Source organism: Tachypleus tridentatus, chromosome 9, assembly GCF_004210375.1.
Source record: "Tachypleus tridentatus isolate NWPU-2018 chromosome 9, ASM421037v1, whole genome shotgun sequence".
NCBI classification, from domain to species: domain Eukaryota; kingdom Metazoa; phylum Arthropoda; class Merostomata; order Xiphosura; family Limulidae; genus Tachypleus; species Tachypleus tridentatus.
Genome location: NC_134833.1, coordinates 50,200,839 through 50,223,715, shown reverse-complemented (window position 1 = coordinate 50,223,715; position 22,877 = coordinate 50,200,839). Strand labels below are relative to the sequence as shown.

Genomic DNA, 22,877 nt, shown 5'->3' with positions numbered 1-22,877 from the left:
TGAAGAAACAATGATGCATCAACACTATTAATTCCCTGAACAGTCTTAAATACCTCAAATTCCCTCTAACTCTTCTTTTTCAAAATAAAACAAGTTTAGAGATCTTAACCTATACTCACATGATAACATTTCCAGCACAGGTATCATCCTAATTTTCCTCCTCTGATCTTTTTCCAACAAATAAATGGTCTTTCTATTGTAATAAGCTCAAGACTGGACACAATTCCTCAAATGTGGACTGACAAATGACCTATACATTGACATTATAACCTCTTTAGACTTGTATTCAGTATTTCTATAGACACAACCTAAATTTTTATTGGACTTGTTACTAACAACAACACATTCTTTGGATGATATTAAATTATACTCATAACTGAAATTTGGATATCTTGCATTTATTATAAGCCATCTGTCATTTATTTGCCTAACTCTACAAATAGTCCAAATGATTTTGTAAGGCAGTATTACCTTTGTCACAACCAGCAGACCCAAAACTTTAATGTCAGAAGCAAATTGAAATAATATGTTGACCATTCCTTCATCTATGTCATTGATATAAATCATAGAGAGCAAAGGCTGTAACACTAAGTCCTGAGGCACCACACTCATGAAAATAACTTTGTATCAAGCTTTCCATGTGGCATCCAGATACATAACATTTATATATGTAACCTCATAAGCAGTAATGTCTTCAAAGAATGTCAAAGGATTTGTAAGGCAAGATTTTCCCCTTGTGAAACCATTCTGATTATCCAACACTATTTTGGCAATATATATTTTGGTAGTTTTTGGCAATATATCCTTTCCTTGAATAAACATTCACTCTTCTCTGAAAACTTCAATGAAAATTTGCTTCTACTTCTTTCCTTATTACTCATGTTTATAACTTTGTATCAATCTGGATGTTAGTTCATGTTTTTCAATTAATACATCATTATATTTAGCAGCTCCTTCTAGAAAAAAAAGCTTACACTATATATATAAATCATCGGGCCTCCATGAGACCTCTTTGTCCATTAATGAGTCTTAACTAATTTACAATCTTTTTTAACAAGCAGAAAACTAATTTTTAAATGGAGATCTAAACCTTTGAAGATTTATCAACTATTTTCTTAAATTCTTGCAACATTCCATCTCAACTGTTACAATTCTTGACAGCAATTCGTAATACACAGTTGGAGACATAAAATTGTCTAAACTTGGGATGTTCTCATATGTTCAAGTTGTTTATTTATGAACTTTTGTTCCAATGCCTTCAGAATTTAACATTAAAAAGTATGATTTATGAATGTTATTGATTCGTTTAACAGTTTGGAATCAACACATTTAAAGTAAGAAAGAAAAGAAAGTATATATTTTGATGACAATTTTTTTCATGAGCTTCAAATTGTTAACCAAAGCTGGTAATTTCAAAATAATGCATTTATTAACACTGATTTTTTCTTTGGAGTTGTACATTATTTTACCAGGCAACCATAGTGTAAGGTGTTCTACTTCACCAAGTAATCATAGATTGGCAATTTTTTTTTGCTGCAAGTAGGTAAACTTATTTAAGTTTTCTAAAGTCAGATATCTATTACAATCATCTAATCATTCATTAAACACAAGTATTTTACCAAAACATCTGTGTCATAAAAGTATTTAGTGATACAAAAACTTAAGTATTGTGAAAGGAGCATTTACTCCTTAACATTTGCAAAAATTAAAAAAAAAGAATATAACACAAGAAGACTGAAGGACAATAAACACCATTTTTCTTTTACACTCCAGCATAATGAACAGAAATATAAAATAAATGAGTAATTCTGTGATTATTTTCTGGATTGCCAAGTTTACTATTTTCAGTTGACTGAAATGGACGAATCTGATATGTATTTGTGACTATTCTCAGGTTATTTCTGTATTTTACTATTCATTTTTGTTGAACTGAAATAAAATGTATAAAAAACCAGATTAGTTGCTTTATACTGAAATGCATAACTAGGAAAAATTATAAAATACTTCATTTAAAATACTGATATGTACATCTAATCAGTTTCACATTATATTACATGCAATACCAACAATTTGGTTTAATATTATGAAGTTGGAGCCACTGATGAACAAACCATAAGATTTTTAAAGACTTAATTCTTTTTTATATTCACTCTAGGTTTATCAGTCCATGAGAGGGCGGTGTGGAAAACATGTCTAACTGTGGTAATCTTCTTCTGTTTAATCTGGGAAAACTTCAGGCTTATTGTACATTGACCTTTGTGATGTACTTGTTTCTTAGTAAGTAATACACTAGTATTAAAAAGTTTTGTGCTTGAGTAAGGAAGCACGTTATGCTTACATAATAATAAGTAGACAAACAATGATTTGGAAGCATAAGAAAGAGATTTATTGATGGTGAAATATACTCTATGTTTTGATAGAACATAGGTGTTGGCAGGTACAAGACAGAGGTAATGGTCAAGTGTATGAATGGCAAATAGACCTTGCCAAATGTGGCTGATGTTGCTAGGGTCATTATCACGGTTTAGTGAGAGATTGTTTGTTTTGGTTATTCTATGGTCTATACCATTTTTTTTTCTTCTTCTACATGAACCCAAAACTAATAATTGAAACTTATTACAGTCAGTAAAGACTGGATGATAAGGATATGTTGGTTCATTAAGACTGCTTACAGAAGCATTTTCCCATATAGAAGCAAGTACTCTGATTTAAAATATAAGCATTATTTGAAAAGATCCACATTTAACATAATTTACCATCTTCATTAAAACAAAATCAACTAAAGGAAAGAACAAATAATTCTGCCTTTGGGCTTCCAAGTCAAAAATGAATTTCACATGTTCCACTTGTATTTGCAACCTAATTTTTCAAGAAATTCGACAGATTTGTAACTGTTAGTTTGTTTAATCTCCTAACCTTTCTAAATTAAATGTTCCATTATCTTCTTGTATTTTAAATGCTGAAGTTTAGCATCATAATAATTCTTGCATTATTTAAAGTAAGTCATGGGTTTGAATCCTATTACTGAACTTTCTTGCTCTTTCAGTTAAAAGGGGACTTTGTTATATGACAATTAATCCCAGTATTCACTGATAAAGAGTTGTCTAAGAGTTATCTGTCTTTAGTGCAAATAGCCCTCAGGTAACTTTACATGAAGTACAACAAAACAATTAAAAATAAAGCTTTGTTTAAAAAACATTATAAAACAAACCAGACAAGAGTTATTTATACATTTGAAGGAAAACTTTACTCTTAAAACTGATGCAAATATATCACAACTTTCTGTGAGGTAGAAATTTCTATTTTATTTTTAAGTTAAAATTTTATTTATGGTTAATCTATTTTCTCTTCTGTATTTTGATTCAACTATATTTTTATTTGTCTTAATGAATGCTAGTTTACTTGCTTCCTGATGAACATTAAATATTAAAGAAATCATTTTAATGTTAAAATGCCAGTGTGAGGTTCCCTAGCAGTGATGTGCAGATAATTAATTTCCATTTATTATTTAAAGCAAATGTTTAGTAATTAGTCACGTTACATGTAATCTCAAGGTCTGGTAAGACAATAAAAATACCTTAAGGTTTGAAGTTAGACTGACAAGAGAAAGGAAAAAAGGGATGTTGGGCTAGACGTTTGTGAAAGTTTTGATACATAAAATATTTGATTTGTTCAATGATTCTTTTGGATCTTCATCTCTTGTTTAACATTGTTTCTTTGAGAAATATCTAATATTGTTTAATAATCTTAAAAATTAAATTTTGTTTCTTCCATTTCTTTTTATTTCCCTATTCATTATTACTATTTGTGATTTTATCATTAAAAATTAACTTCATCAGAATATTCTACTTGTTTGATTTGGAGATTCATTTATTGACAGAGAGTTACTTGTTATTGAGCAACTATATTTTGTAAAATTTTTATTTTGTTTGATAAATTTAATTTTTTGTACCATGCTATAAACATGGTTGATTTGACATGTTAAAACTCAGTATAATTTTGTTTTACCAAAAATTCATAAAGAATCATAACATGTTTCAAATATTTACTCACAAACTCGTTTCCTCTTCTCTTTAAACTCCTTCAAATTTTGAACACAGATTGCAGTGAAAACAAGCTACTCAAGAGTACCTACTGCCAACTATTTGGCTACTATAATTAAATACTGGAATTTAACCATGATGCTTATAACACACAAACAGTTCCAAAGTTGGAGCACAATTTTGCAGCAACAGGATATAAATAATGGACCATCAGATTCACAGTCTAGGATTCTATGCCTAGATCAGCAATTGAATGAAAGAGAACTAATTGTCTTAACTGTCTCTATATAAACTTCGGATAAACAGTAGTGACAGAAGAAATTAAATACTGTTCATAAACAACAGTCAATATAACATTTGTACTGACTATTAAGGATTAAATTTGTTTTAAACACAAAAGAAAAGCATTAGTACTGAATGGATATGAAAAATATAGAATAAACAATACCAAAGTAAAATATTAATTTCAATTGAGTGAGGAACTACTATTGATACATTTATTTTTTATTTTTTTTCAAAAATTGGTCATATGGTGATTTGTGTATACGTATGTATTGGGCAACAGCTTAAAACAGCATTGGCGTTTTGGTAAGAACATGTGTGGCATAGAATGTGATATTATAAGTTGTCAATGAGTAACATCAACAGTTGAGGAGGGAGGGGAAGTCAAGCAAATGTGAAAGATACAGATAAAGAGGGAAGAGGGTCAGTGATTAGTACGTTTTTTTTAGTTATACCATTATTTAATAAATATATAAGTTTATCTTGATGTTTTATTGAATTAATATATATTAGTTGAAATCGGTGGGAATTGAGTCTTATAAAGTTAGGGGTTTTGAAAATGTTTCACAATGAAAAATGAAGAGAGAAATGAAACACTAAAATTGGATTTTGTGGGTACCTTGCTTAATGTAACATCACATGAGGGAGGAACTACAGAGTTATGATTCAGTGGTAAAAGGAAAGAATGAAAAAAAACCTGTAAAAGGTATGACATGATATGTGGGGAGCTTCAATCTAGTAAACCTCCATCATGACACATACGGTGTCGGTGTCTATCCCCACTACTGGTTCATATAATACTTTTATTTTGTGTTATGCCTAGGAGCATGTTTACTCTTTCAGTGATTTCTTTAGACACTCATAATTAATTTTCACTGAAGGTGTGTTCTATAATTGCAATTTTTTAAGTTCATTATTTGTATATTCTGTTGTGGGTAACATCTCATAAGTGTTATAAATAAGTTACAAATATGTATTCTACTTTTACAATAATATTTACTGAATTGAAGTTGAACTTCTTTCCTCCCCCTTTGAGTCTGTAGTTTGAAGTCTTTCAAACAAATAAAAACAAAAATGAAATTACATGTATAAAAAATCCAATAGGAATAATTTAGATTTTTAACAATTGGTATTTTACGTTGTTGACAATGGTGTGCTACTATTGTTAACTTCCTGGAAATAAAGCTAATGTGCTGTTTAGTGTTGTAGATCTCAGTCATATATAACAGAAGTGTAATAATATACCAAAGATATAATCAAACCTATTAAATGTAACATTTTGCTGATTGTTACATGAGAAGTAATTTTTATTATGGTATTTTATGAAAATTTAAGACTTTCATATGTTAGAATTGGTGTGCTCTGGCAATGATTGAACAGATTCATTATATTACTGTTCCAGATTTATAGTGTGTACGTGTTGCTTCTTTGTTATTTAGTAAATAAATATTTCATATCTATGTGCAGAATTGTGAAATAATTGCTGCTTCAAATGTCTTGTTTTGTGAAGAAGTGTGTGGTGATGTTTGTTTATTGTTATATTTTAGTTTTTATATACAGTGTTTTATATGTGTGAATAATTCTTGTAAACACAATTTTGAATATGTTACCCTTAAATTTAAGATTTATTATTAAGTCCTACCACACAAAAGAAGCATGTAAAACATCTTTATGAAGCTGATTATGTTAAAAATGGTGCCAGAAATGTCCTAGTAGTTAGCAAGGGTTCATAGTTCAGGTTAAGTTGTCAAAATATTTACTCTGTACTTTGGGGCTGTTTGAACAATAGTTAAGACAGAATTCATTGGTGAGTACTGCTGACTAAATGTCTTCCTTCATGTCTAGTGATTCAGACTTATGGATGGCTGTACTCAGTAGTTATTGCATAGCTCTACATGAAAACTGTAAAAACCAAGACAACATACAAACAATTATGAAAAGAGCAAAAGCTATTTAGAGTAAATCATGACTTTAGTTCTTCTGAAAAGTTGTTTCGTCTTTCTGCAAAATTTACACTAAAATTTTAAACAATTACTTTGTGCATTTATTATCAAGGTAATGAACTTAAGTCATGTTTTATATCATCCATCATTTCAGTGGACTTCACAATTCACTTTATGTGGCATGATGTTTTCCAAAGTGGCGTCCATGTTAAATATAAAGTATGAGCAGATTGGAAGAAATAAGTACTTGAGAAATCAATATGAAAATCCTCTCAAGAATCCTGAAGAGACTTGAATTCATTTTTCTAGTAAAACAAACCTTGTTGTTGTGTTATGTATGTGCCTAGAAGATTATTGTTGTACGATATACACAAGTCTGTGATTGTACACAGTTGTCCAATATTTGATACAACGTTTGTGGTTGTGAGTTGAAGGATGTTGTGGATTCTCATTTAACTTTTAAAGAAGTGTAAAGTAAAATTACCGAGTGTGCTTAATACATGTAAAAAACATAAAATATGAAAGCTACATGTGTGTTTAGCTAGCAGTCTTTCTCTTTTATGACTTGTAGCTCATGAAATGCAATTTGTATAAGCCAATGAATGAATAAAATATGACTAGTGTAAAAATGGCCAGTTGCAGTCCAAATAATAACATAAACAGTATAGTGTACATTTCAGATGAGACAGTCAATACCATATTTCTTGTAACTTGATAAAATATACTTGGAAGGTTTGTATATAAAAATATTTAAGTTTTATTCAAAAACAGCAAGAATAAATGAAAACACTATTCTAGAAATTGTCTTATATGTTGCATTACTGAAAACTATCTAAAACAAGTCTGTGTAGCAAAGTTTTATCATTAACAAAATTATGTTATTAATTTTAGAGGAGTGTAAGAATTCTTCTCCTCCAACTGAACCTGTTTTTTATTTGTAAAAATGAAAATTGGCTTTAAGAAGGTTCACATGTTTTTATTTACATCATTAGCACACTGTTCTTTCATCAGATTAAGTAAAACATACTTTTAGGTTTATCTTTCTGATTTGTTAATATTTTTATATATATTGGCAATAATAATATTCAGGTTACTCTAAAGAAGGCCAAAGAATCTCACAAATCTTACAACATATAGTATTTTTTTATATAGTGTTATTTGTGAAGGAATCTTGTCAAATTATGCTTACTTTTTTTTATATTGTTTTGTGTATAATATTTCAATAATTTTAAATTACTTCAGTAATAAATACAGATTAAATTTCAAATATGAATATATATATAATATATACACATCAATAAACATGTTTCTTGGATTATTGGTAATGTATTTGCTTTTCCATAGATTTTGCTAGATTCATAAATTTTTATACTAATTTTTGATGTAGAAAAAATTTTGTAACCAAACAACTTCCAACATTTGAAACTGAACAACATTGTACACTGAATATAAGTGAATTGTAGTCTTTGTAATCAATATGTCACTATTCCTAAAGACCTGTATTTGTTTGTATAAATTATTGTACGTATGGTTTAGTTAAATGAAATAAATAAACTGTAATATTTGTTGCTTTTTGTACTTCATTAATTCCAGATTTAAGATTGGATTCCAAACATAAGCAGAAAACTGATTATTTGAGGCTATTGAGTAAAATCCTATGCACTGTGGTATTTGTGTGAAATACATTACCAGAACTAATTTTAAGTTTCTTTTAACTTCATCCACTGTTAGGACTTGTTAGCTGTATATCATAGCCATTCAGACACTGCTGTTTTATCTTTTCTAAAAGTAAATAAAATATGGTTAAGAGTAAAAATAAGTATTTTAAGTTTGATATGTAAACTATCTATATATATTCAGTGTACAAAATGTGTTTCAGCTAGCCCAGAAAGATCTGTAGTTATTTAGCCAACTGTCATAGATTTTTATTAACTTCACATCTATGTCCCAGGTGAATCTTGTTGTAGTGCTTAAACAAGACTTTTTTCTAATATTCTTAATTTTCCAGCACTTCATGCTTATCTATGTAATATTCAATGACTTCCAAAAGTGTATGAAACTGTAAAGAAGCATCTCCAGAAATTCCTCAAGATGACTGAAATGAGTAATAGTTTTCTCAACTTTACATCTGTAGTTTTAAACCCTGAAAGTAAACAATTACTTATTGGTCTTTTTATGGCATTAACCAAAATAAGCTGACATTTATTTTTTCCTTTGCCATCTTATTAAAACCAGATTGTTTTATTTAAAGGCCAGGTCTAGTTAATAGTAACAGTTTGTTTGTTTGCCATTAAGCACAAAGCTACACAATGGACTATTTGTGCTCTGCCCACCACAGATATTGAAACCTGGTTTTTAGTGTTGTAAGTCAACAGACATACTACTGTGCCATTATGGAGCTAATAGTTACATACGAGTCAGATTCAATTAAAGATCTGTATGATCTTTATATTATCTATTTTACAGATCTTGACTGTAATTATCATAAATTGATTTCATAACTCAAGGCTTTGTTTTTTTTGCCATATTCAAGCTTTAACCTCATTTTAGAAAAGGAAACTTTAATGACTTTACAATACACATCATACACACTAAATTTTACATCAATTACAAATCAGTACTTTTTAATGTAGTCTTTTATTTTACAAAATGATTTCATTCTCTATGTATGTACATATTATTACAGTAGTTAAACCTTACAACAACCAGTAGTACAACAAACCCCATGCTATCTAATGGAATTGTGGAAGAAAAGGAGTCTCTGTTTCCTTAGTTCAAGAGTCAATGCTCTAGAACAGCATTTCTCAACCTTTTCAATAGAAATGAACAGCTTGCTGCTTCCCTTAAGTGTTGCAGATTACTAAAATGCAAGTACAGCAAAAAACCATTACAATGTGCATATGAATATTCTGTCAGTTTTTGTGAAATCCCATGAACCAGCAAGATGGTTTTTGTAAACTAACACTGGTTTGTGGATCAGTAGCTGAGAAATACTGCTCTAGAATACTTGCATAGATCAGATCTATTACTATAATATTAAAACCTAAGTAACAGCATAGAGTATGTTTCCATCATCTAGCTAATTTTTAAAGATTTTGTAGTAATTTTACACTTAAGCTACAAGTAAAATTTTCTGTAGTGTTTGAACAAGACATTATTCAGTGTCAGACTCATCCTGTAGCTACTATAAATAGTGTTGATGTAAGTTATGGTTATGAATAAAATTACTATTTCCACAGTCTCCCTTAATGTAGAATCTAATGAAACACATATCATAGAAAAGTTCTGTTTAGGACTTTTCCAAGTAAGGAAAAAGTTTAAATACTTTGCTATTACAGCATCATCATTTATTTAGCAATGCAGTAGAAACATGGCCTGAAAAAGTTGTAATGCCAATTTTTTTTTATGAATAGACGATTTTTTAGTGAACATAGTATTAGTCTATTGTCTAATAGGATATTTCAACTAGCATTACAGATAATTGAGTTTGGAGATTACAAGGATTTTTTTAAAAATCCACAGTAAAAAACAGGTTAAAGCTTAATTTGTAAGAAGATAATCAACTAAAACTTTATAAAATTATGAAAATGTCATACTTTTTGTTTTTAGTTACTAATACAGTAAATTAAAGTAACAAGCAGTACTGGCTTTATTGTATAGTAGAAAACACAGGACAACAACAGTAACATAAAGTCATCCAGAAATGAATTAAAGTATTTCTAATTGTAGTGACTGGTATGATAGTAACAGACTGTAACAGATAGAACTACAGGAGCTGTAATAGCATGTCTGAAAATACTACAGGTGGTAAAAAAATTGAATCTGAATAACAATGAAACAGTTATTTGTCTACTAAAGACAACTATTCATCCACAATCCCTTCAAGCAGGCTAGATGTGACGTAACTCAAACTTTGGCACTTTTCAGGACAAGTCCTAAGTACAAGTTCAACAAAATTTACAATTATATATATTCCACTGTAACTAAGTTCATGTACTATACTTATGACTTGGAAAAATTGAATACCAGAGAAGATGTATCTATACACATTATTAATAACTAAATCAATAATCACAATTATACAGGCTAGTTAATTACAAGATTAAGGGAAAAAAGGTATGGGAAAATGCAGCGTTCTATTTCTGGAAATTATTTATATTGTGGTGATTTTTTTCTGATAGCTATTGTTTGGTTGTTAGATATTACAGAGACAATTTACACACATGCACACCCATGTATATATAATATATATATTCACACATGTATATATAATATATATATTCACACATGTATATAGCTGACTTGTGTTACTTTAAAACATGTAAGATTTGACATTAGCATGCAACAAATACCAGCGAAAGTTACAAAACTGAATTCTCATACATAAATTATAAATGTCACATAACTGTTGTTAAGTTCAGTTAATTTATATATGTATCTTTCTCTAATTGAACTATTTTGATGTAATTATGGTTTCCAAATCAGAAGCCACTCAGAATCACTTATTGAAAAGTATGAACAACAAAATAATCTTGTGTAATGGCACTTAATAACAGATAAAGTTACCAAAGCTTCAAAGGCCTCTGATGTGCATATTATACAACTGTTGAAGTTATAATTATGAACTTGCCAAACATCAAGGAAATGAAGACTATCATTGTACAAGAATACCTCCCCAAAGTTCAGCAAAATTACATACAAGTAATACCAACTGCTGCCAAATTTTCAGTTATGTCATCAACATTACAATAAATAAGAAACTTCAATTTTCCTCTGATTACAAGTAGATATGCTTACATGTATACAGGCAGTTGTAATCACAACATTAAAACAAGATGTATCATCTGATTCCTAATGTGATGAGAAACAACCATATTTAACACCTAATATCACTAATCTCTTAATGATATGCAAGTATTCTTCTAGTAATGAAAAGCTTGTTGCCACTTTTTACCAAACTTCTAACTATGTTCACCTTGGAAATCAGCACAGACTTGAGCACTACCACAAGGTACACTAAGTACATTTTGTTTTTAGATTATTGCAAACACTTAATTTTGGCACATCATAACTGTGTCTTCTTTATGATTATTGTCTAAAACCTTTTATTTAATTCTGAGTAAGAAGAGGAAACCAAGTTCTTTATCTCTTTCAAATGAGCTTCTTCCTGTTGGGCATTAAAATTCAAGTTTGCACAAACGTTTTCATTTCTTTATTGAACCAATGTATCATAGTTCGTAACATTTCACTGATTTTTTTAAACAAAATTGTTGAGTAGCTCTTGTGACCACTGCTCATATAGTTGGGTCACTCTACAACAGTGTAGTAGTGTCCTAGCACATACTATAGTGCTGTCATTACCTTAGTATTTGCTGATGACACTTGAAATACCATGGTTTCCTGGATGCCATCTCAAGATTCCCCAATATACTTAGGATCTGTCTAGTTCACATCCACATAACAGGTATCTAAAGAGAAATAACAATTATAATGTTTTTAGAAAACCATCATGTACACATTGTGAAGATAATGATTTTAGACTGTTCAGTAATTGTTTAAGCACAGTTTAATCTTGAAAAAGAATTGTTTTGTTATTTGTACTTTTATTTTTCTTTATTAGGGAGAGACTGATATAGTACATGTGGCTGCAGTTTAAGGGTTTAGAATAATGTCATTTTGAATGTTTGAAATTTACACGTTATCAGTAGATAAAGCTCCATTTGAATATATCACTCAGTTAAAGGTATTAGTTCTCAATAAGTTTCACATTACTTTCATTGGACAATTAAATTCTTTTCCTAAGTATTTTGAAATGTCAAAATAAGTATTTTTTTGTAAAACAAGCTTTACCATAAAACTATATTTAATCATGCAGTACATTAAAAAAAATTTTCTAAAAATTGTGTTGGTAAACATGCTATTTGATAATATGAAGAGTTGGTTGTTCACAAAGGAACAGGTTTATTTAACAATAAGTTGGATATGAATGAACTGTAGCTGATAAATGAACATTTCATCTGGTCAATATTCAGACAATACTAGTTGCATTCTGTTTATATTCTTCCATGATAGGTTGCTTGCACATATAAAAAATGGCATTTGCCTGTGACATTCAGAAAACTGATGATCTTAAAGTACCTGTCTGTAAGTAAATTTTCAGTACTACATTCTGCAATTTACTGAACTAGTTTAATTAATGAAGCTCACAGAATGATGGAGTATAAGATTAAGGTCTTAATGGTAGAGGTTTAAAGTTCATACATCTGGATGATTCTTTCATAAAAAACAACAACACTGCAGGCAGTAGGAGTAAAATGTAAACATTTAAGATATGGAATACTTATGTATGACTCCAGTTAAGGCAGTGTTACTTTTATAATTCAGTGTTTGACTAATACAATAGTTTGCCTTCACGTGTAGTAGAATATACAACAGTGAAAAAGTTTAAGAGAAAATTAGATGGGTATTTTAAAGGTAAAAGTTTGATATAATAAAAGGCATTTCTATGTGCAGTTTGTAGTGGGGTATTAGCATAGAAAATCAGATAGTCTAGAATGGACAAATAGCACTTTCTTATTTATATTGGAATTATAAAAAAAAGAAATGTATTTTAATTAATAAAGACTATGTCTTGAAGTGATATCTAGTTTTTAACACTACTTGTGCATTCTAATACAGTGAAATCCTATTTTTTTCTGAACACCTTTCTACTATTATGTACAAAGCATCTAACTTTTTCTGACACCAGGATTCAAGATTTTGATTTATTGAGGTTATTAATTCATTAACTTTCAAAAACCACATAAAATAGTAACCTTAATGTGGGGGCGGAAACACATTATTTATTTAATCATGTGAACTCGAAAGCAACTGAAAAGTTTACCCGTTCAGTAATTCTAAGAAATCATGAAAATGTGTAAACAACACTGTTTGCCATATCTAGTACTGATGATGCCTTTCATCTAATAACATTACCCAGTAGAGTAGCTGGAATGTGTGTATTTTCTTATAACAAAGCAACACTGGGCAATTTAATGTACCCACTGGGGGGATGATTGAACCCTTCAGTTTTGCACTGTAACTCCAAAGACTTACCACTATTCCACTGTGGAACAGGGTGGCTGGGATACACAGTAATAGTTATTTATGTGCTAGTTATATCTCAACTTGAATGACAACAGCTGTCATGTGAACTAGATTACATGAGTGCATTGTAATAACTATCAGTTTTATTTAAGCCACATACAAATCAAAATTATGGTAAATTTTAATAACACAATATTATTCATATATCGAATTTTATTTTTGATATCAACTATTTTTAATTGATTAACTTTATGCTAGTCCACAGTTTCAGATGTCATTACAAATTTTAAAAAATGTCACTTATGGTCAAGTTAATTACAAGTAATAGCTGACTTAACATCTTAGATTAATGTAGGCATGAAAAGTTTCACTCTAGAAGTTACATGAAACAGAAAGGACTTTTAGTTTTTTGAAGACCTAAAAACTAAGACTAGGCAGACAGCTCAAGAATTGAACCTAAACTCCATCCTTGCCAACCAATGCAATGAAAACCAAGACTTACAGTTTTTGACAGATTATTAGCTTATTTGGATAAAGCATGTGATCTATAAGAAGAATTACAGGTTATATTCATGCCTTGTCTGTTTTCACATCTACAGCCAAATGTAGGAAATGTACTAGTAACTAAAACATCTGATGTTAAAGGGAACATTCCATAAAATTATACTTAATACCTAAAATCATTTTATTTTCGACACCTATGCCTATACCAGGGGTGGCCAACCTATGGTGCATGCGCCAACCGTGGCGCATTGCACGATTACAAGTAGAGCACTATACCCCAGAGATAAGAATGTACGTTTGCGGGTATATGAGTGTGAGTCCATTTATTAGGAGTTTGAAGTTGATGTGTGTGTGTTTGTCATTTGTGTTTGTGTATGAAGAAGTTTGGTGCAATGATTTATTATGTAATTCAGTATATATCTTTATATCAAGACATAATAGAAAGAAGAGAAAGAGAAACTTAGATACAGAAACAGCAACCTAAAACGCATAAGTGAATACACAAGAAGATATAGATACATTGAAACAAACATAAATTTAAGGGTCAAATTAACTGTACCTTACAAACCGGATGTTAAATATTGTAACAAAAAGTGCAGCTCAGGATTGAAAGGCTGTTAAAGTTTGTGTGGTGCATCTGAATTAGAAGTGAAGAAATTGGTACATAGAAAACAAAAGGTTGGCCACCCCTGGCCTATACAGTTAACTTTCAGAACTATGATTTAATTTATACATCACTATTTGAAATTTTTAGTGTTTTATACCATATGTATTTCTACTCCAATAAATAAAGTAATCCTATAAACAAAAAAAAACAAAAGGGCAAGCATGTATATTTACATAATTAATGGTATTTGTTTTTAGTGTACAAGATGAATTATACACAATCTACTACAGGTAGAATCATCCAGCCATACTTATAGCCTAAAAATATTAACATGTTAAAAACATAAACAAATGTTAAGGCACCCAAGTTTAACATGTGAGTTGCCTAATAATGTAAGACGTAAAATTGATTTTACCCTATATATTCACTTTACTTTCAAGAATGATAAAATTGAAAAAGTTAGTATGAAACTGTTATTTTAAATTTTTGTTAGATGGCAGGTAGTTTATCTTATATCATTAAAAGAGAATATATTCAGATAGAATTAGTTTGGAATCAATGCTTTGGTATGTATATCTGATGAAGTAAAACACATAAGCAAGATGTGGAAGGAAAGAAAGCAACAGTTGTCATTAAAATTTCTGGCTCTAATTTATTAAACACAGGATTTTTAACCTAGTTTTTAGATGAATGTGTCCACGAGGTTTATGTCAATTATGTTACATGACATTTAGGATTTTATTATAGCAAACAATACTTTTGAAACTTTCAACTGATGCAATTTTACAGGAGTACTCAAATCTTCTTAAAAGTGAACAAAATTAGCATTTTTATAATTTATGCTATATTTTTAATGATACTTTTTATGATCTCATTTACACTTTGGAATTATAATATTTATACAGTTATTTAGCAAATAATTTGTCATTATGTAAAAGAATATTTTCCTGCAAAATTTCAAACTAAGACAAAATAATGTATATTGAGTTTCTACTTTATATTCTGAAGCATTATTATTCACAACTGTAGTTAAAACTAGTACTTACAATTCTATTTTTCTAAACTTATAGCTTGTTTGCTATTGTCTCCTTGTTTTTCAGATCTCGGCAATAGTGGTGCCATGTGTAGCTGTACTTCATTCAACGTAAACCCTTGTTTCTGCCTGCGTCTGCCTGAGGAATTGGAGTCTTGACTTGAGCATGATGGAAAACTGGGCTTATTATAGCTTGGAAGAGTATCTGTTGCTGTACATGGGAAGACAGGAGAACAATGTGTGATCTATATAGTTTTATGCAATGGTCAGAAAAATGAAGAACCTAATATGTTTCAATTTAGCAGAAAGCAGGATTTGACTTGAAATATAAATCTATTTACACTATTCTGCCAGAGATAACCTGTCATGTGCTCATACACCATTCTAGTTAACTGTCTTAACACTGTCCTTGAACTGAATAATTGCTCCTATTTGATTTAAACTAAGTTTTTACAAGTTTTGAGACCATTTAATTTTTTTTGCATCAAAAGCTTGGTTATCTGTTTGCATTTGAAAAGTGTGATCTATGCTTTCAAGTTAAACTTTGCAGATGGTGCAAAAGTTATTCTAAATGATTAAAATATGAGTTCTGGTTAGGTCTTTTCATGAGTAGTATGTGTATTATAGCAAGAATCATTTGCCTTCTGATCAAAGAATGATACCTCAGCCGATAAAATATATTTCTAAATGATCTTTTAATGTCCACAATCAATGCAAATGCAGATATTTTACAGATATATCACAGCACTTAATGTGCAGATGTTGAATAGGCTGTGACAATGATGTGGTGTTCAGATATTCATGACAAAGCAGTTGTTTTGTACACAAAGAAACAGTATTTAAATAAAACTTGTTACATAATATAACACTGAACTTGCACCATTAATAGATATGCCATTAATTTCCTGTAACTTAAGTCTTAGCTGTAGGTTATAGTTACTAATAAAGGGAACTATCCAGTTGTTTTGTTTATGAAAGATTCTAGAATTGATAATTTTCAGTTGGAACAAGGTATCAACATACTTGATTTTAGGGGTGATTACAGGCATTGCTAGGCACTGACATACAGGGCTCATGCTCCCATTATACTTGAAAGTACCCCAAATTCACCAGTTAGTGTCTTTAAAAATCACAATAGAAAATCATGATCAATATCATACTGAAATGCCATAAATTCCTGCACCTATGGGCCCAAACCCTGAAACTTTAGAGTGCCTAGTGATGCCTCATGGGGTGATATAGACTGGTATAAATTCGTTTGTACCAAAATTATAAATATTATAAGTATATTGCAGTACATCTTTTACAATACTTCCTTTACTGTTAAATTATAAAACAGCTTTAAAATTCACAAGGGGGTGGTATATATAAATATTTTAGTGAAAAGTTATATAAAGAGAATCACAAGGAAGGACTGTGTTAAAAATAGCAACTCCAAACCTCTGACTAATTATATTACTTTGTTATAACTTAAAGAACAAGCTGTGGTGGTTGGGAGCTATACTAGTTTGTTTAGATAACTGGAGCAGTTGCTTCATAGTAGTATAATTCATCTAATGTACTATCAATTAGTGCCTTTCTACCATACTGGGGGCTGGAATTCTAACTTCAAGAGGTAAGTTTTAAAATTACTTACCCCCAAATGGTAGTACCTTATTTTCTTATTCTTATTTCAATTAAATTTTTCTTCTTTACTTTGAAGAGCAGTCACCTTCCCACAACTGTCTGCAGACAATGAAGGGTGATATAGATGTGGGACATTGTGAGCTTGAGCACCCACATTTTGCTCACTTAATCTCTATTTCTATATCTATTATTACTCTTTATTTCTCATATGAGACCAGTGAATGGAGGTTAAGACTGACAGACAGTGTATCTCCACTGCAATGTGTGTCCTACTTCCACAGTAATCTCCAAAACCTAGGATACATTTTATAATCCCACATTATAGCTTGTACCCTGGAATCTTTTCAATTAGTGCAGCATTTTTTGTTTAGTTTGTTTTTGTTTCTACTTGTTTTTTTAATTTATAATAAACTAATACATATATATATATATATATTTGCAATATTGTCTACTCACTTTGCAAATTAATGATTAATTCTAAACAATTGCATAAAGCTAATTTTATATTTTTTGTAAATTTCATATTCATACATATAAAGTGTTTGAACTTACAACTGTCTACTTGTACAGATTCTTGACCACTAGCAGGAAATCTCCCACTTGGCAACAAGGAAGTTTCACATGATCCTATTTGATCTGATACACTTGATGGAATATTGACAGAGCCTTGAGGCCCTGGAGAGAAAAGAAATATTTACTAAGCATTTCTCTATTTAAGATCACATTTTTTGTTAATTAGGGATATTCTTTTGTCCAATAAATAGTAGGATATTAGCTGAAGATATTTTATTTGTTGATACTAAAAATAAATTATACCATTTGAATATGGTTATAAATGTTCTAGTTGTATATAACTCTTTAAGGGATACATTTGTAGATTAACAGTTCTCCTTGTTTCATATTTAACTTTAGATATACCATGTAAATTTGTTATTTTCTTATTGTAAAGCTATCCACTGGGCTGTCTAGCAGTGTGTCCACAACAGGAAATAAAACCCCAGATTTTTTGTATGATAAGTCTGTAAAATTACTGCTGATCCCTGGGGGTACTAGTATAAAAAATACATACTGGTTTAAATAGTTCATTAGTTATCTTAAAATTGTAAGCATTTTTACAAAGATTTTGCCAGTTTTTGGAACCAAAAATTTTGAAAAACACTGGTCTATAAATACAAGCACTTAGGAGTTGAAACTTATTTAAAATGATATACATATTTAAAACACATCTCAAATTTTACATGGTATAAAAATACTTTTTAACAAGATGATGATGTACTTAGGCTTATAAACAAAACTACACTGAAAGTTCACACAAGGTGCCAGCATTATTCAAATAAAAATATAAAAATGTTAACAAATGTTTTACTTTCAGATACTAAATACTTTAAATAACAAATATGAAAACACAGTTTTCTCAAGCAATTAATTCACAAAACCTTAAAGATATATTTTTCTGTTAAAAAACAATCTCACAGCCAGTATGAATTTTATGGAACTTGACAAATATGTATTATTGAATACTAGCACATCAAAAATGAAAACTTCCATTTTCTAGTTACTAAACCTTGCCAGATTACAGATAGAAAATTAAATTATCTGGAGGCAAGTACAAATATTAAGCATGTCTGATCAAAAGCATAAACAGTCTGAGACATCACTTATGTTGCCATTTTAAACTCACTGGCACAATTTTAATGAAGTAGTCAAACAATTGTGAGTTTAATCGACAACTCCCTTTCTCCAGTAATGGGCAGTAACTCTCCAGAACTCAGTGAATTGCTGCAGAACATATCTAATAATGCTTTTAAGGGCAAGTCAAGTAGCTGCTGTATATTTCAACATCTGAATTTTTTTTTTAAAGTTGACACTAATTACTGAGTAGAAAAGAATTGTTCTGTAAGGTTCCCTTTAATCAGATTGAAGACAGGCTATTGATATATAAACTAAATACAATTTCAATGTCCATAGTGAGTTTGTGTTTGTTTTGTCATCCAAGTTATCACAAGTCATGTTCCTTCTATCAAAACTTCAAAAATTGAATTTTCCTATACTTTTAAGAAATATATAAAAGAGAAATTGTTACTGTTTCTAAAGTTTTTCTTGTGCTCAAATAGTTATAGGCTATGAGTCCAAGTCTTTGTTTTGTTTTTGAATTTTAAATAGTAATTGAATTAGATGGTGGTAAAAGATTCTTGCTATTTTCATCAAGCAGTTTCCCCTTAGTTTCTGGACTTCATGAAAGCATTAATAATGCTGAATTGTTTTGACTTTTAATGTGAAGTATTTGAACAAATGCATTTACAGTGTTGGAAATCTGAATTTATCAAATTACAAACACTTGTTCAAATAATAAAACTTATATAGATGAATTTAAGCTCATCACAATGTGAATTCATAAGTGATAAAGGAAGATTTAACAATGATTTCTATCTCATGCTAAAACTTCAAAGTTCACGTGTAGTAGCTCTTTATAAGTTAGCAATATTTTTGTACTGTAAACAGTTCTAAAATGTTTTTATGGGTCAGTAAACACCAACACGTGTAGAATAATAAACTGAGATAGATTTTGTAAAAAATGTTCACAGAACTTGAAATAAAGTTTATTATCAAAGATTTTTTATAATCAGTATGAAGGAAATTCAAACATTTATTGTTAATTTATATCTCATTTAAAGTACCTGATCCTGTTCGACTACCTTGGAGTCTCTTCTTTAATTTTGGATGGGGTGGTCGAGGTTGAATTATGGTACTTAAATTACTGTCAGTACTGTAAGGACTGGAAGGCCGGTAAGCCTGATGTCGTGAGATATGCTTCTTTTGGGAAGCTACAGAGATATTACAAACCTGAATTTAGATACAATTATTTAGTGTAATTTCTATTCAAAGGTACAGTTGTATGTTTTATGAAAAAATTGTTTCATTTAAAGCATTTTGAAAAATCTTCTAGGATACTAGCTTACAAATTCACTTAATGCACTATATTATAATAAATATTATACAAGTAGTGTAAAGTAAGAATGAGGTATTAAAGTATCGATCACTGATGAATTTATTCAGGTATTAATGTTGATTTATACTCATTGGTTTTGAATCAAAGCATAAACTGGTTTTCTTTGGATAAGAATTATAATTTAATAGACAGGATTGTAAAATTGTTTTAGTATTAACTGTACAATAATAGAATAAGAAAATAAAGTGTTAAAAGTTTTTTGTCATGTTTAAAATGCTTTTCACCTAGGTTTAATAGCCTGAATAATGTAGCAAAAGACAAAGCTTATCCTTCTATATACATCAAGTGACTATAAGAATAATTACTTACAGGTGTTGGGGTCCATGACTAGAGACCCTTCAACTCTGTAGCCTGCATTCTGGGCTGCTCTTGCAATAGCACTGGCAAAGTCTGTCTCTGTATAAAAAGAGCCATCTGATGAACTAGCTCCACTGGAACGGGCACTTGTACAGGAGCTATTGCTATGGTCAGTTGTACTTATCCATGATGGACAATCACCTGGAAACAACACATAGCAATGTATTATGAAAAATGCATTAAAGTCGTTCACCTCAACAATACTTAAAAAACAAATATGGTATCTAACCTTATATACAGCTTCTTTCAAAAGAGATTTATTGTTGCTACATTATTCAGCAAAAGTTGGATTACATGAGAATATCAATAAAAATTGTAACTATAGCATTCTATAGACAAATAGCAATAAAATGTAAATTGCAGTGACTACTGAGACTTATAGCAAGCATAAATATTTTAAACAGCACTACATTTTGTTTCATTAATAGTGTTGTGTTTAATCATACAGGTATGCAGCTTCTACTACTTGCAGTTATGACCTATTTATGAATCATTCATGCTCCACAACGTTTGTTTTCATTACTTTATAATATCACAAGTAATGTCATAAAAATTACTTAAATGCATACTTTTCCAAAGTACAAGTTTGCTTAAGTTTTAGAAAACACTTATATTGCCCATACAATGAAAGACAAATAGCAGAGAGTATGTAAATACATCAATATTATTTAAAATTTACAAACAATCTTCTACTTTAAAAAAAGTGTTATCAAAGAGTTCTGCTAATTTAAAATCAGGTTCAGATCAATAATAACCAAATCATTTGAATTTGTAGTTGGTACTGAGCCTCAACTCTTTTCACCTACTAACAGCTATGATATCAACACGAAATTCTGTCAAAAAGGTCGTGAAATACTTGTCAAGTTTCCATATTTCCAGAGCATTTTCTTTCGTATGTGTAGAACTATAGCACAACTTTTTCTGCATGATAATGATATGTGAATTTATAAATAGACTATCTTTCAAGAAAATTTCTAATTCTTACAATAGATCTATAATCTGTTTCTATGAATAAATTCTGTCTAGATTTGAAACAAATTGCTTTATAACACATTGCTGCTGTTGTCCAATACATGATAATACTGTTATTGTAGTTTCTTAGGCACATTAAACCATACAACTTTTAGGAAAGGTAACTTGTTTAACATTTTAGTGTTATTATTATCAATTGCAAAATTGTTATATAGATAGCTGTTAAATAATAGCAGATTGGAATGGTTATACAGATGTCTGTTGAATAATTATTATACATACATCTGTAATATATTGTTTCTATGTCATTAAACATCACGACTGGTCCATCCACGGTTTACAAATATCCAGTTGTACAACTGTATCATAAAATTTATTTTCTGACATACACAAGAATACCACTGCTTATGCAAGTGAAACCTTCTTAAACATTCTTAGATGAAAAGAAGTACATAGCACCCACTTTAAACCACTGTTTTGCTTGAAGTTATGATATCAGTTGAACAGTAGTAACAAACACATCTTATTCAATAAAACTATTTATGTAGCAGTGAAATGAGTGTTTATTTATTTTTTAATGATATGTGTAAAATAAGGAAATAATTTATGTCACACCAGGAATTACAGCATAGTCAGCATCTCCAGCTACACTGGACTCTGGTGTCCGGTGTTTCAGGTTCAGACCTTCTGCACAGTAGTCAGGAACACATCCTGCATCAGAATCTTCATTTAGTGGATGATAAGGGTTTTCTGTGTGAAAAGAATAATATGTGTATAATAGATAATTGGCAAAAGTAAACCCAAGTAATGATCTACAAATGGTATTTGTTTTTGTGTAACAAATAAAATATAAAATCCTAGATATTTGTCAACACATGTATACATTAAAACACAGAAATAATGTCAGTAACCACAATAAAACTGAATCAAACTTATTGTCATTTAATATGATCTGTTATTTTGTTGATTTATTGGAGTTTTATGGCTATCTGCAAGTAAAATATTATACAAGCTAGAAATAAATCAAGTTAGAAACCAAACAAAGCTCCAAAAGCAGGTAAAAGTACTTAAATAGAATTAAATAGGTCAATGTCCCATAAAAATTTAAAAACAAAATGAAGTTGGACAGTGTCACTGTCACCAATAACACTGTCCAATATAAGGGATAATCCCATTGAAAAAGACTTGACGAAAAGAGTGCAGCAGTGCATGGTTGTAATTACAACAATGGCATACCAGTACAATGCAGACTATTGTGAAATGAGTAGCTTAGCTAGGATAACTTACTAACTTCCGATCTTGACAGAAACTAGACAGTCAAAGAGCGAAAGGAGTTTATATTGTGAAAAGCTTGTTATCATGTTGCTCATATCAAGTTAACTGCCAACTGGGATGAAGCCAAGCTTTTAAGAGA

At 29.9% G+C, this 22,877-nt stretch overlaps 2 protein-coding genes across 12 annotated transcripts in view; one reads left to right on the top strand and one right to left on the bottom strand.

Annotated features, from left to right (window-relative positions):
• The window catches only part of LOC143225217 (irregular chiasm C-roughest protein-like), an 83,310-nt gene extending 67,609 nt beyond the window's left edge, over nucleotides 1-15,701 (top strand). The window contains exons 8-10 of one of the 4 annotated variants that reach the window (XR_013013691.1): nucleotides 2,156-2,277; nucleotides 12,341-12,412; nucleotides 15,566-15,695. Coding sequence is in view for 3 of the 4 variants with exons in the window: in XM_076454241.1 (XP_076310356.1) it covers nucleotides 2,156-2,253 (98 nt within the window). In the remaining variant the exon portion in view is untranslated. The other 3 variants (XM_076454241.1, XM_076454240.1, XM_076454242.1) reach the window with 3 other exon arrangements.
• The window catches only part of LOC143225216 (roundabout homolog 1-like), a 200,333-nt gene continuing 188,921 nt past the window's right edge, over nucleotides 11,466-22,877 (bottom strand). For 7 of the 8 annotated variants that reach the window (XM_076454234.1, XM_076454231.1, XM_076454238.1 and 4 more), the window contains 6 exons: nucleotides 22,079-22,213; nucleotides 20,444-20,632; nucleotides 19,803-19,949; nucleotides 17,677-17,799; nucleotides 15,512-15,709; nucleotides 11,466-11,736 (listed from right to left, as the gene is read on the bottom strand). In XM_076454234.1, the coding sequence (XP_076310349.1) occupies nucleotides 15,516-15,709; nucleotides 17,677-17,799; nucleotides 19,803-19,949; nucleotides 20,444-20,632; nucleotides 22,079-22,213 (788 nt within the window). In that variant the 3' untranslated portion in view covers nucleotides 11,466-11,736; nucleotides 15,512-15,515. The remainder of the gene's footprint in view (nucleotides 11,737-15,511; nucleotides 15,710-17,676; nucleotides 17,800-19,802; nucleotides 19,950-20,443; nucleotides 20,633-22,078; nucleotides 22,214-22,877) is intronic. The other variant, XM_076454237.1, reaches the window with a different exon arrangement.